Consider the following 15,096-nt stretch of genomic DNA (forward strand, 5'->3'; position numbering starts at 1 on the left):
CCCTACTTTCCACATCAAGGTCTTGTCTATTATGGAACACAATCCCAACCCCCCCGCACACGCACCCCCCCCGCACACGCACATGCACATGCACACGCACGCACACACACACAAGTGGTAGCTCTTTTTCTGTAACAATGGAAAAACATTTTGTTCTGAGAGACTGGTACAATTCCTCTGCTGTTCTTTCCAAACAAATGCATTTTTGGTGTATTCTATCTGACCTTCACCACGGCTCTACTATGTTTCAGTCTTCTCTTTCTATGCTTTTTAAGTGTATTCCCCTATATTTGCGGCAAAACAACCTTTGCACACCCTCCAATATTCAATTCTTCCTTTTTAACCCTCCTTGCTGGGTCAATTCAGTGCAAACATTTTGAACGTTGCAGCAGCTGAAATAAGCTGAGGATGAAGGAGGAAAATGGGAAGAGAAACGAACATTTCAAAAGTGACTGAAACAAACTGGACTCTTGGAGGATATGGCATTGGCTCTCCTTGTCCTTAGTTACATATAATGCTTTGATCCTCCCACCAGATATCCCTTCTATCTGTTCTGCCTACAAAGAATGAGATTTCGCTTCGAATAATTCTCAAGGGATAACACATTGCATAAAAAAACACAGATCTCTTTATCTCTTAAACTAAAAGCCCTAGTTCAAGTACACTCTGTTTTGGGGACAGGCCAGAACCATGTATACACTATTCTGAAAATTGTGTTGTTCTATTCTAACACTACTTTTATTTGACTCCAGCAAACCCTAACAAATCAGGAGTACATATCTTACGAAAAGTGTTTCCATAAAAATTTTGAAGGATGATTTGTAACATATTGAACTGTATTCAAGTCACATTTTTCACCCTCACGTTAACAGCGTAACATCCTGAGCTTGGCCCATTTTCCACCATATGTCCACAGACTCTAGGACAGGGGTCCCCAAACTTTTTAAACGGGGGGCCAGTTAACAGTCCCTCAGACCGTTGGAGGGCCGGACTATAGTTTTTTTTAAAAAAACTATGAACAAATGCCTATGCACATGGCACATATTTTATTTTGAGGTTAAAAAAAGAAACAAATACAGCCTCAATGTTAATAATAATAATAATAATAAAAAAGAGGGTTGGAAGAAACCCTTGGGCCATTTAGTCCAACCCCCTTCTGCCTTTCTGCACCAAAAGCACAGCAAGGAACCCCTGACAGATGGCCACCCAGACTCAATGTTAATAATAATAATAAAACAATGGAGAGGGTTGGAAGAGACCCTTGGGCCATTTAGTCCAACCCCCTTCTGCCTTTGTGCACCAAAAGCACAGCAAAGCACCCCTGACAGATGGCCACCCAGACTCAATGTTACTAATAATAATAAAATAATGGAGAGGGTTGGAAAAGACCCTTGGGCCATTTAGTCCAACCCCCTTCTGCCTTTGTGCACCAAAAGCACAGCAAAGCACCCCTGACAGATGGCCACCCAGACTCAATTTTAATAATAATAATAAAACAATGGAGACGGTTGGAAGAGACCCTTGGGCCATTTAGTCCAACCCCCTTCTGCCTTTGTGCACCAAAAGCACAGCAAAGCACCCCTGGCAGATGGCCACCCATCCTCAATGTTACTAATAATAATAAAATAATGGAGAGGGTTGGAAGAGACCCTTGGGCCATTTAGTCCAACCCCCTTCTGCCTTTGTGCACCAAAAGTACAGCAAAGCACACCTGACAGATGGCCACCCATCCTCAATGTTAATAATAATAATAATAATAATAATAATAATAATAATAATAATAATAATACTGGAGAGGCCCCACTAAGGCCTCCAGCCCAGGGAGAAATCCGAAATAGCAATATACTCCAGATTTCTCCCAGGACTGGAAGCCTGAGTGGGGAAAGAAACTCTCCCTCACTAAGGCCTCCAGCCCAGGGAGAAATCCGGAGTATATTGCTAATCAAGAATAGCAATATACTCCAGATTTCTTCCTGGACTAGAAGTCTGAGTGGGGAAAGAAACTCTCCCTCACTCAGGCCTCCAGCCCAGGGAAAAATCCAGAGTATATTGCTAATCAGAAATAGCAATATACTCCAGATTTCTCCCAGGACTGGAATTCTGAGTGGGGAAAGAAACTCTCCCTCACTCAGGCCTCCAGCCCAGGGAAAAATCCGGAGTATATTGCTAATCAGAAATAGCAATATACTCCAGATTTCTCCCAGGACTGGAAGTCTGAGTGGGGAAAGAAACTCCCTCACTCAGGCCTCCAGCCCAGGGAAAAATCCGGAGTATATTGCTAATCAGAAATAGCAATATACTCCAGATTTCTCCCAGGACTGGAAGTCTGAGTGGGGAAAGAAACTCTCCCTCACTCAGGCCTCCAGCCCAGGGAAAAATCCGGAGTATATTGCTAATCAGAAATAGCAATATACTCCAGATTTCTCCCAGGACTGGAAGTCTGAGTGGGGAAAGAAACTCTCCCTCACTCAGGCCTCCAGCCCAGGGAAAAATCCGGAGTATATTGCTAATCAGAAATAGCAATATACTCCAGATTTCTCCCTGGACTGGAAGCCTGAGTGGGGAAAGAAACTCTCCCTCACTCAGGCCTCCAGCCCAGGGAGAAATCCGGAGTATATTGCTAATCAAGAATAGCAATATACTCCAGATTTCTCCCTGGACTGGAAGTCTGAGTGGGGAAAGAAACTCTCCCTCACTCAGGCCTCCAACCCAGGGAGAAATCCGGAGTATATTGCTAATCAAGAATAGCAATATACTCCAGATTTCTCCCAGGACTGGAAGCCTGAGTGGGGAAAGAAACTCTCCCTCACTCAGGCCTCCAGCCCAGGGAGAAATCCGGAGTATATTGCTAATCAAGAATAGCAATATACTCCAGATTTCTCCCTGGACTGGAAGTCTGAGTGGGGAAAGAAACTCTCCCTCACTAAGGCCTCCAGCCCAGGGAAAAATCCGGAGTATATTGCTAATCAGAAATAGCAATATACTCCAGATTTCTCCCTGGACTGGAAGCCTGAGTGGGGAAAGAAACTCTCCCTCACTCAGGCCTCCAACCCAGGGAGAAATCTGGAGTATATTGCTAATCAAGAATAGCAATATACTCCAGATTTCTCCCTGGACTGGAAGTCTGAGTGGGGAAAGAAACTCTCCCTCACTAAGGCCTCCAGCCCAGGGAAAAATCCGGAGTATATTGCTAATCAGAAATAGCAATATACTCCAGATTTCTCCCTGGACTGGAAGCCTGAGTGGGGAAAGAAACTCTCCCTCACTCAGGCCTCCAGCCCAGGGAAAAATCCGGAGTATATTGCTAATCAGAAATAGCAATATACTCCAGATTTCTCCCTGGACTGGAAGCCTGAGTGGGGAAAGAAACTCTCCCTCACTCAGGCCTCCAGCCCAGGGAGAAATCCGGAGTATATTGCTAATCAAGAATAGCAATATACTCCAGATTTCTCCCTGGACTGGAAGTCTGAGTGGGGAAAGAAACTCTCCCTCACTCAGGCCTCCAACCCAGGGAGAAATCCAGAGTATATTGCTAATCAAGAATAGCAATATACTCCGGATTTCTTCCTGGACTGGAAGCCTGAGTGGGGAAAGAAACTCTCCCTCACTCAGGCCTCCAACCCAGGGAGAAATCCGGAGTATATTGCTAATCAAGAATAGCAATATACTCCAGATTTCTCCCTGGACTGGAAGTCTGAGTGGGGAAAGAAACTCTCCCTCACTAAGGCCTCCAGCCCAGGGAAAAATCCGGAGTATATTGCTAATCAGAAATAGCAATATACTCCAGATTTCTCCCTGGACTGGAAGCCTGAGTGGGGAAAGAAACTCTCCCTCACTCAGGCCTCCAGCCCAGGGAAAAATCCGGAGTATATTGCTAATCAGAAATAGCAATATACTCCAGATTTCTCCCTGGACTGGAAGCCTGAGTGGGGAAAGAAACTCTCCCTCACTCAGGCCTCCAGCCCAGGGAGAAATCCGGAGTATATTGCTAATCAAGAATAGCAATATACTCCAGATTTCTCCCTGGACTGGAAGTCTGAGTGGGGAAAGAAACTCTCCCTCACTCAGGCCTCCAACCCAGGGAGAAATCCAGAGTATATTGCTAATCAAGAATAGCAATATACTCCAGATTTCTTCCTGGACTGGAAGCCTGAGTGGGGAAAGAAACTCTCCCTCACTCAGGCCTCCAACCCAGGGAGAAATCCGGAGTATATTGCTAATCAAGAATAGCAATATACTCCAGATTTCTCCCTGGACTGGAAGTCTGAGTGGGGAAAGAAACTCTCCCTCACTAAGGCCTCCAGCCCAGGGAAAAATCCGGAGTATATTGCTAATCAGAAATAGCAATATACTCCAGATTTCTCCCTGGACTGGAAGCCTGAGTGGGGAAAGAAACTCTCCCTCACTCAGGCCTCCAGCCCAGGGGAAAATCCGGAGTATATTGCTAATCAGAAATAGCAATATACTCCAGATTTCTCCCAGGACTGGAAGTCTGAGTGGGGAAAGAAACTCTCCCTCACTCAGGCCTCCAGCCCAGGGAAAAATCCGGAGTATATTGCTAATCAGAAATAGCAATATACTCCAGATTTCTCCCTGGACTGGAAGCCTGAGTGGGGAAAGAAACTCTCCCTCACTCAGGCCTCCAGCCCAGGGGAAAATCCGGAGTATATTGCTAATCAGAAATAGCAATATACTCCAGATTTCTCCCAGGACTGGAAGTCTGAGTGGGGAAAGAAACTCTCCCTCACTCAGGCCTCCAGCCCAGGGAAAAATCCGGAGTATATTGCTAATCAGAAATAGCAATATACTCCAGATTTCTCCCAGGACTGGAAGTCTGAGTGGGGAAAGAAACTCTCCCTAACTCAGGCCTCCAGCCCAGGGAAAAATCCGGAGTATATTGCTAATCAGAAATAGCAATATACTCCAGATTTCTCCCTGGACTGGAAGCCTGAGTGGGGAAAGAAACTCTCCCTCACTCAGGCCTCCAGCCCAGGGAGAAATCCGGAGTATATTGCTAATCAAGAATAGCAATATACTCCAGATTTCTCCCTGGACTGGAAGTCTGAGTGGGGAAAGAAACTCTCCCTCACTCAGGCCTCCAGCCCAGGGAGAAATCCGGAGTATATTGCTAATCAAGAATAGCAATATACTCCAGATTTCTCCCTGGACTGGAAGTCTGAGTGGGGAAAGAAACTCTCCCTCACTCAGGCCTCCAACCCAGGGAGAAATCCAGAGTATATTGCTAATCAAGAATAGCAATATACTCCGGATTTCTTCCTGGACTGGAAGCCTGAGTGGGGAAAGAAACTCTCCCTCACTCAGGCCTCCAACCCAGGGAGAAATCCGGAGTATATTGCTAATCAAGAATAGCAATATACTCCAGATTTCTCCCTGGACTGGAAGTCTGAGTGGGGAAAGAAACTCTCCCTCACTAAGGCCTCCAGCCCAGGGAAAAATCCGGAGTATATTGCTAATCAGAAATAGCAATATACTCCAGATTTCTCCCTGGACTGGAAGCCTGAGTGGGGAAAGAAACTCTCCCTCACTCAGGCCTCCAGCCCAGGGGAAAATCCGGAGTATATTGCTAATCAGAAATAGCAATATACTCCAGATTTCTCCCAGGACTGGAAGTCTGAGTGGGGAAAGAAACTCTCCCTCACTCAGGCCTCCAGCCCAGGGAAAAATCCGGAGTATATTGCTAATCAGAAATAGCAATACACTCCAGATTTCTCCCAGGACTGGAAGTCTGAGTGGGGAAAGAAACTCTCCCTAACTCAGGCCTCCAGCCCAGGGAAAAATCCGGAGTATATTGCTAATCAGAAATAGCAATATACTCCAGATTTCTCCCTGGACTGGAAGCCTGAGTGGGGAAAGAAACTCTCCCTCACTCAGGCCTCCAACCCAGGGAGAAATCCGGAGTATATTGCTAATCAAGAATAGCAATATACTCCAGATTTCTCCCTGGACTGGAAGTCTGAGTGGGGAAAGAAACTCTCCCTCACTCAGGCCTCCAACCCAGGGAGAAATCCGGAGTATATTGCTAATCAGAAATAGCAATATACTCCAGATTTCTCCCAGGACTGGAAGCCTGAGTGGGGAAAGAAACTCTCCCTCACTCAGGCCTCCAGCCCAGGGAGAAATCCGGAGTATATTGCTAATCAAGAATAGCAATATACTCCAGATTTCCTCCTGGACTGGACGTCTGAGTGGGGAAAGAAACTCTCCCTCACTCAGGCCTCCAACCCAGGGAGAAATCCGGAGTATATTGCTAATCAAGAATAGCAATATACTCCAGATTTCTCCCAGGACTGGAAGTCTGAGTGGGGAAAGAAACTCTCCCTCACTCAGGTCTCTAGCCCAGGGAGAAATCCGGAGTATATTGCTGATCAACGTATTGCTAAACCTGGAGGAAACACACCTTAGTAATTAATAATTAATTAAATAATAATTAAAATACCTTTTGATCAGCAGTAAAAGGCAAGGCTCCTCCACAGCTTATGCAGGGAGAGTGGGGAGCCAGGTGAGGCTCAAAGGCTCATAGAGCAGAAAAGTGGCCGGGAAGGCGGAAAGGCAAGTCTCCAAGGCTTGTGCAGGGAGCGGGACAATGCAGGAAAGGGAGGAAAGCTGCCGCGGGCCGGATAAATGGCTCCGGCGGGCCGGATCTGGCCCGCGGGCCTTAGTTTGGGGACCCCTGCTCTAGGAGATTATACCCTATTTGCCTAGGTTTTATAAATGGACCATGAAATATGAAAAGGCCCCTCTCTTTGATTTAGCAAAGCTATTCTTATGTTCCTGCATGGCAGGGAATTGGACAGGAAGCTCCTTGTGGTCTCTTCCAACTCTATGATTATACAGGGTGTTTGAAAAAGAACTCCCTATTTAACATTTAAATTAAATGGTGAATAGGGAGTTCTTTTTCAAACACCCTGTATTATTCTTTTAAAAAATCTTTAAAGCTACTATATTTGGACTTTGTTTTTTGTACAGCCCTGTAGCAACAAGACATAGAATATCCTTGAAAATGTTAATATATCTAGTGTTCAATTTCAATTATTCTCATGGATGACAAATGAACAGTGTCGAAAAGTCTTTCTTTAGACACTTCAACTAAAATAGCTGCTGCAGATAAGCAAGCCAATATTTATCTATGAATAAAGAACAGCTTCCAATGTAAACAGGTCACTATCCTTCCACACATCCCCCTACAAGAATGAAAAAGAAATAATCCTTATAAGCTTTGTGTCAACAGAATTGGACACATTAATATGAAACTTAATTTACTTCTGCCCTCTTGCCCATATGGCTCAGCACATTTACATTTAGGCAAGAAGTTCCAGCAAACTCAATGAAGTTGACATCTTAATATATGCCTTTGGGTCTGAGCAGGGGTTACCAACATGCAAAAAAGAAAATTAGCAATTAGAATGAAGGGCACAGCAGGTTTGAATATACACAGTTTGCTGAATCTAAAACTTTAAACCAGGGGTCCCCAAACTAAGGCCCAAGGGCCGGATGCGGCCCATCGAAGCCATTTATCTGGCCCCCACAGCACAAGGGCAGAAGGGGGTTGGGCTAAATGACCCAAGGGTCTCTTCTTCTCTTAAAGCTGTTGTTGTTGTTGTTGTTATTATTAGAAACACAACAAGATGAGTCCACAGCAGACACTCTTCTGGTTGTTGTATTGGATCATACGTCGGACACTTCCCAAGTGTCTAGGACTGTGTGATGTATCGGCAAATAACGCGTGCAGATCCCAGTAAGGTGGCCTTCTGTAGCTGGCAGATGGTAATTTTGTTAGCGCCGATTGTTTAAGTGCAGGCCAAGGTCTTTAGGCACTGCACCCAGTGTGCCGATCACCACTGGGACCACCTTGACTGGCTTGTGCCAGAGTCTTTGTAATTCAATCTTTAAATCCTCATATCGTGTCAGCTTTTCCAGTTGTTTCTCCTCAATCCTTCTGTCACCTGGGATTGCAACATCGACAATCCATACTTTGTTTTTAAACACAATTGTGAGGTCAGGAGTATTGTGTTCCAAATCCCTGTATTATTATTATTATTATTATTATTATTATTATTATTATTATTATTATTATTAACATTGAGGCTGGGTGGCCATCTGTCAGGGGTGCTGTGCTTGTGCTTTCGGTGCATAAAGGCAGAAGGGGGTTGGACTAAATGGCCCAAGGGGTCTCTTTATTATTGTTGTTGTTGTTGTTGTTGTTGTTGTTGTTAATTATTATTATTGCTCGGTGGCCAACTATAGTCCGGCCCTCCAACGGTCCAAAGGATCGTGAACTGGCCCCCTGTTTAAAAAGTTTGGGGACCCCTGCTTTAAACAATGAAAAAGAAACAGGATGAAATAACGTTATTTGGACAAAGGAATTCCTGAAATATGTCAGCTGTACAAAATTGTCAGAGATACAAAGAGGTTCTAGGTAACGTGGGTCAGATTATTGCTCTTGAGAACCAAAAAAAGGACAAAAGTATAAATGAGGGCCCATGCTTTAGTCATCACTGGAGGAAGTGAGATACAGATAAAATAACTATCACTTTGGAAAACGGTCTATCTATAGCTTTATACAGAGAGTTGGAACTGGTAATGTAAATGTCACTGCATGAAGGGAATATATTTACTCTTTGCTGTTCCAGCACCATCTGGGAGAAAGACAAGATATAATTCCAATAAATAAATAAATGAATCCTTCATCAAACCATTTCTCCAGACTTCCTTAATACTTCAAGCACAAGGAGAAAAATGGCCAAATAAGCTTCCAGTAGATCCATCAGCACTGCCAGGCTTTTGGATAGCATCAAAGTACCCCTTCTTCTTGGCACAAAACTTATATGTTAACAACTACAGCAAAACTAAATTATGATTTTGTTGTTGCAGAAAATTAAGTGATTAAGTTAGATTCTGCTAGGCAGGCAGATTGATTTAAAAGCTCTTTATGCCTTTACTGAATCCTCTTCTGACTAGATATTATCAACCCCACAGTGTACTCAGAGCTGGCCCCAACAATGAAGTCAAGCCTGGGTTATAAATAATCAGGAATATCACTGTGGTAAGTGAAGGAGTATATCCTAACAGGAATGTATACAAATGCAATCTGAACAACTACTAACTCTAATAAATATAGGTTTCAAAAAGTGGCCAATTAAAAGGTTCACTGCCATAAGTCTATGGTATGATTCTACTGAAGAGAGTCTGTTGCATCTCTTTTCAATAAGTAACAACATCACGTATTAGCAAAACAGGTACATGGAAACACACACAACTAATACCACCATCATTGTGCTAATCAATATCCCAGTGATGAACAAACGAATGGATTTTTTTTAATCCTAGCTTTTTTGAGACAAACTTTGAAATTGCTCAGATATTCTCAGGTCTGCTCTTCAGGATGCAGAAGGGTCAACTTAATAACTCAAATCTTGATTTTAGCTTTGCTTGAATTTGGGCTTAAACTAAAAGTACATTTTGACTGAACCCTGGGCATGCAATTTGATTGAGCTGCTGGAAGGCCAACACTTAATTTCAAACTGTGTGCATGCTGTGGATTATAGTTTCACAGCTATTTTCTTTTCAGGTTTCATTCTAAATGCTTTCAATGGGTTATTTTTCTTCCATACCTATTGCAAGTTTATTAGGTGCTAAAGATTTTGTGATTTTACTGTTTCTGTTACTTCTGTAAGCATTGGTTGCTTGCTTTATATTGAGGTTCCTGCTCAATTTTAACTGTATTTTTTGCTCAGGAAAAGTGAGTGCTGGTGGAGCCCTCCAATGTGCCTATCCCATGAATTAGGAAATGGTCCTTCTCCAAAGAAAAGCATAGTGGGAAATTTCCATGTCAGGTTGCCATGTTATGTTGTTGTGGCAATTCCAATAAAGAGTCTAGTGTCAACTTAAGAAATCAAGCATTTTACATGATTATGTGAATGGCAGTTCAATGCATCAGATGGCTAGAATGTTGCTTTGGTTTGGAGGAAGGGGAATATAAAGAAAATGAGATGCAAAAGGTGCAAACCTTGATTATTATCTCAAAAAGGGCTATTAACAAACAATTGTTGGAAGGTAACATGGAAATATGGCATAGAAACGTGGCATATGGAGATGATAACTTTTGGTCCTATGCAAGTTATAAGAGGCAAACCTGTAGATGAAAACGTATTGATGGGAGATTGAAATATTTTAGAACAGAAGGCCCTGAAAACCACCTTGCAGTGGCCATCAAGTGACACTGCGATATTTGGGCCTATGGCACAAGTATGGCCATTAACTGAGTTGTTTATATAGCCTATCCTATGTACAACGATGTACACGTACAGTAGAGTCTCACTTATCCAACATAAACGGGCCGGCAGAATGTTGGATAAGTGAATATGTTGAATAATAAGGAGGCATTAAGGAAAAGCCTATTAAATGTCAAATTAGGTTATGATTTTACAAATTAAGCACCAAAACATCATGTTATACAACAAATTTGACAGAAAAAGTAGTTCAATACGCAGTAATGCTATGTATTAATTACTGCATTTACGAATTTAGCACCAAAATATCACGATATATTAAAAACATTGACTACAAAAATGCATTGGATAATCCAGAACGTTAGATAAGCGAGTGTTGGGTAAGTGAGACTCTACTGTATAAGATTCACTCTGCAAACCACTCTAGGTGGGTGTTGCTGGGAAATGAACCAAATCTTGAAAAAGTCACTCTGGGCTTCAGTTGTGAGCAATGATTACAATAATGCTGGATAAGCAATGGACCATTGATATTACTATGGATTGTATATTATTTCTGACCAATGTTTATATATCAATATATAATTAAAAACAGGGGAAACTCTTGTGCATTTTGTGATTCTGATAGGTGGAGATACTATGATTGTATAATATTTTTCAAAATGAAGACAGGCAAATATTTACCTTGAAACTCAGTAATAGTGGGATTAAATATGTAGGTGTCCCTAAAGCTGATAATTTATATTACTGACCTTTTCCCCTCATCCTTCAAATAAACTATGTGCACAGTCTTTATTTTACTGACCTTTTCTTCCACTTCCTTCCAATAAACCATGTGCACGGTCTTGAAACCTATGTTTCCACACCCAAAATCAGAGGCAATAAACTGACAAAGATGGTAGAATATTTTACTCCTGACATAAATGGTTGACTACCAAGATATACTAAATTGAAAGATGACAGTTAACTTCTAATCTTGATAAAATAAAAATAGTCTGTGATGGGGAGGAACACATTCTCTAGAGTCTAGACATCACCACTTAGCCACTCAGACCATCCTTCCCCATTGGCTATACTGGCTAGGGTTGATGGAAGTCCCAACATAACAACATCAAGATGACCACAAGTTCTCTACTCCATACACTCACACTGTCATAGCAAACCCTAGAAGGATACTTAAAAATATATTTTTAAATAACAATCGACTTTAAAACACCTCATAGTGCTCAGCTCCATGGACCATAATGCTTTTGGAAAACATTAGCCAATGCTTTCCTAAAGCATTAGAGTCTCCTCTTAAAGTCTTTTAAATTCATGGTCACATGGGATTTGGTGTTCCCTTCCCAAAGTCTTTTTATCGTTGAAGATTCAAAACAGCTGTACAGCTGCTTATTTGCTATAAACGAACACAAGAAAGCAAAGGAATGACTAAATGCTTCTTCTTAAAAGTTCTTGTTTAGTGTAACAGTATGCTCTTTCTAATAAATACATATATCTTAAATGAAATCTACATTACAAGTATACAAATATAAAAAAGAAGGTGCCAGTAGATGCAGAGCGCCCAGTATCTTATCCCCCTGCAACACACTTAAGATTTTACGTCTCCTTCTAACCCTCATCTTTCTACAATTATTAGGGTAAGAGGTCATTACATACATTCTATATTTCTATAGAGATTTTAAGCACAACAACAACAAAGTTACGCAACATTAGGACTTGATTTAACATATGCTGACATCTCAAAATGTGGGAATTCGAGGCATATGCATCAAACACATTCCATCTCCATGTCCAGAGAAGAAGAGTAAACCAAAATCAAAACAAATTACTAATCTTTTATTGCTTTATATACCCAGACTGACAGTACAATCTCCCACTTGTTTTCAGTGATAACAAAACCCAGACAAGAAGTGGTTGTTACAAACCAAACAAAAGGATTGAAATAACAAAATAGACAATTTAAGAAATCTGGCTGCTTGCTAGATCATCCCCAAGATGCATCGTGAGAAGGACATTTTGCCCCACAGTCAAATGACAGTTATGTCAACATTCAAGTACATCACCATCGTTTTAATAGTGTAAGATTCCATAAACAATCTTGTACAGGCTAAGATCGGCAACAACAGAGTGGACTAATGAGCACTGGTAAATACAATTTTTGAAAGTTATATTTAGCAAGCACATATAATTGTGCTTTGAAAACCTTTCCAGTTATTAGAGTTGCATAAATGATAGATATATGCATTCTTTTGCTACTATAATGAGCAATATACATGAATCAGAGTTTTGGGTTTGGGATGGAAGTGTAAAAAGCAATGCTACATTCACCTTTTAGAACAGCTATTAATATGAAAGTCATCTTACCATGTATGTGCCACCGTAAAACGTCGCCGCTGACGGATGCTTTTATTCACCAGCAACTTTCTGAAAAAGCATGGAGAGTTCCTTGGAGAACTGCGGGGGGAGATTTTTGGAGAGGTGGGTCTGTTCCCCGGCACTTTAGGAAGCTCGAGTTCTAAATGCATTTGTTCTTTGAAAGTCTTTATGTAAACCTCTGGCTCCGGAGCAGCAAGTTCCTTAGACGAATCTTTTGCTGTCATAGCTTGGGTATTGTATTAGCTTTCACCATTCAGAAACCACAACAATAGCATAGCGCAGAGACATTGCTGGAGATTTAAATGCTGATAAGTCGACAAGCTCCGTGCTAGTCATTCACCGAGTTTAGGTCTGAATAAGAAAGCTGCCTAAAGCAAACGGCAGCATAATCGAAGAATGGATAAGTCAATCCTGTCAGAAAGAGCTTATCAGTCCTGGCTTTCCCTCTGAAAATGCGCCAATGTGCTTTCTGTGTCAGTAGCCTCCTTGTGGATGTGGTTTGTCTGCAAGCTGCATGGTATGACACTCGCTGAATTCATTCAGCTGCATATACCAGCTCATGAAAAATGCATAAGGACTCCCCATCAGTCCTTCCCCACCCAATGTTAGGATTAAAACACCTGATCAACCCAAACTGATTTTTCATTCCCAACAAATACTGAAAAATAACAGTTCCCTTCCTGTTATGAGCACCATGGAACAGTTAATTGAAATTCAGCATGTTTTATTTGAAATTGGTTTTCATTCAGAATAATCTGCCCACAGCCTACACAATGTTTGCTCCACCTATGGTACACTCATTGGTTGGATTCGTTTTGAGAAGTGGACACTAGTTAGCCCTTCCTTTTACTACATATCAAGGATACCCTTTATAGCACTATGTCCTTACATAACACTGTACCAGTCTCAAGACAGCTTCAAAAAGTATACACACACCAAGAGACTACAGTTTTATACACAAAGAAAATACTAGAGCTGAATATATTATTAGAATAACTTGAAATACAAATATTTAGTCAAAGGTTCTGCTGTGAAGGCATGGCAAATGAGAAGATTTCTAACACTTGCAACAATGGGAGAAGTAGCAACATCACCTAATTAGTGTCAGTCATTAATATTTTCTACCAAGTTTAAGAGTATATTGGGAAGTGTCAATCACAGATAACATAATAAGTGAAACCTATATTGTCTCCATATACACTTTTCTTTATGACTAAATAAATCCTGAGCCCTCAAATGGTAATTTCAATTAAATTGTCTCTGGAAGTTGCTAACTCAGAGAAAGCAGCTAATATCAGTATTTCTTAAAATGTGGCAGAGGTCAAATTAAAGAGAAGATCTAGATTTAAAATTACATTAAATGAGCATTGCAATGGTTAGCTCAGTTTATGTGTCATGGCCCATAAAGACTTTCACTGTTTATCCCTAGTTAAGACCTTTTTAGTTAGAGGGATTAATATTTTATGTACAGTTTCTGGGGGGGGGGGGGTCAGTCTAGACAGCCTCTGCATTTGAAGCCATAGTCACCCTGCCCCTTTAATAATCCCCTCAGGAGTGGAGCCTCAGGCAAGGCACTTCTGGTTCTTGGAAGAGTCAGCCTTTTCGTGACTGGAAGGTGAAGAGATCGGAAGGTCAGAGGGTCTACAAGATAGCACGTCCAGTCGGAGCTGTATTCAAGTCCAGTCAGCGATAAATGTTGAGAACATCTTAAGAGACAGTTGAACACCATACAAGAAAGAGACAATAAGAAGAAACAAAGATTCAAGAGCCTCAGTTTGGCCAGAACTGTATGTATCTCTCAAAGACTTCACCTCTCCTCATAAAGATGTTATAGTGAGACTCAGAAGAAAAGAATGTCGAAAATTCTTGTCAGTCAATAAATTCTTGTTTGATTCAACAATATAGTCTCCAGTTTGGTCCCTGTGTAGCCAGTTTACCTTCAAAGTAGTTAAGATAATGTGGGGGCAGAACACTACGTGTTTTGAAATATAGTATTACTACTGAAATTAGATTGAAGACTATATCTTTCCCCCTTCTTCCATTTCATAGTCACTACATTACATTGCATTTATTTATTTATTTATTTGCAGTATTAATATTTCACCCCAAAAGGGACTCAGGATGGATCACAATGCACATATATATGGCAAACATTCAGTGCCATTAGAATATGACATATAGACAGACACAGAGGCAATTTAACATTTTCCAGCTTCCGGCTTCATGATGGTATACTCGATTTTGGCCACAAGGGGAGCTGCTGCTTCATCGTCCACTTGTGACGCTGAGTCCTTGATGGAGTACTTCCTCATTCTTTCCGCACACATAAAGCAGTACCTGAATTTTCTACTCGACAGATACAACTGTCTTTCGAGCTGCATAGGTCAATAGCAAGTTAGGCTATTAATAGTCAGGAGCTCAATCCGACCCAGGCTGGCTTCGAATTCATGACCTCTCAGTCAGTAGAGATTTA

General features: G+C 41.5%; 1 protein-coding gene across 3 annotated transcripts in view; it reads right to left on the bottom strand.

Moving 5' to 3' along the window:
• The window catches only part of pde4b (phosphodiesterase 4B), a 352,571-nt gene that overhangs the window by 214,433 nt on the left and 123,042 nt on the right, over positions 1-15,096 (bottom strand). The window contains exon 1 of one of the 3 annotated variants that reach the window (XM_003226758.4): positions 12,612-13,150. The exons of the other annotated variants lie outside the window; for them this stretch is intronic. Coding sequence (XP_003226806.1) covers positions 12,612-12,847 — 236 coding nt within the window. The 5' untranslated portion in view covers positions 12,848-13,150. Of the gene's footprint in view, positions 1-12,611; positions 13,151-15,096 lie in introns of those variants that run through there. 3 annotated transcript variants of the gene reach the window in all.

The sequence above is a fragment of the Anolis carolinensis genome, chromosome 4, assembly GCF_035594765.1.
Source record: "Anolis carolinensis isolate JA03-04 chromosome 4, rAnoCar3.1.pri, whole genome shotgun sequence".
NCBI classification, from domain to species: domain Eukaryota; kingdom Metazoa; phylum Chordata; class Lepidosauria; order Squamata; family Dactyloidae; genus Anolis; species Anolis carolinensis.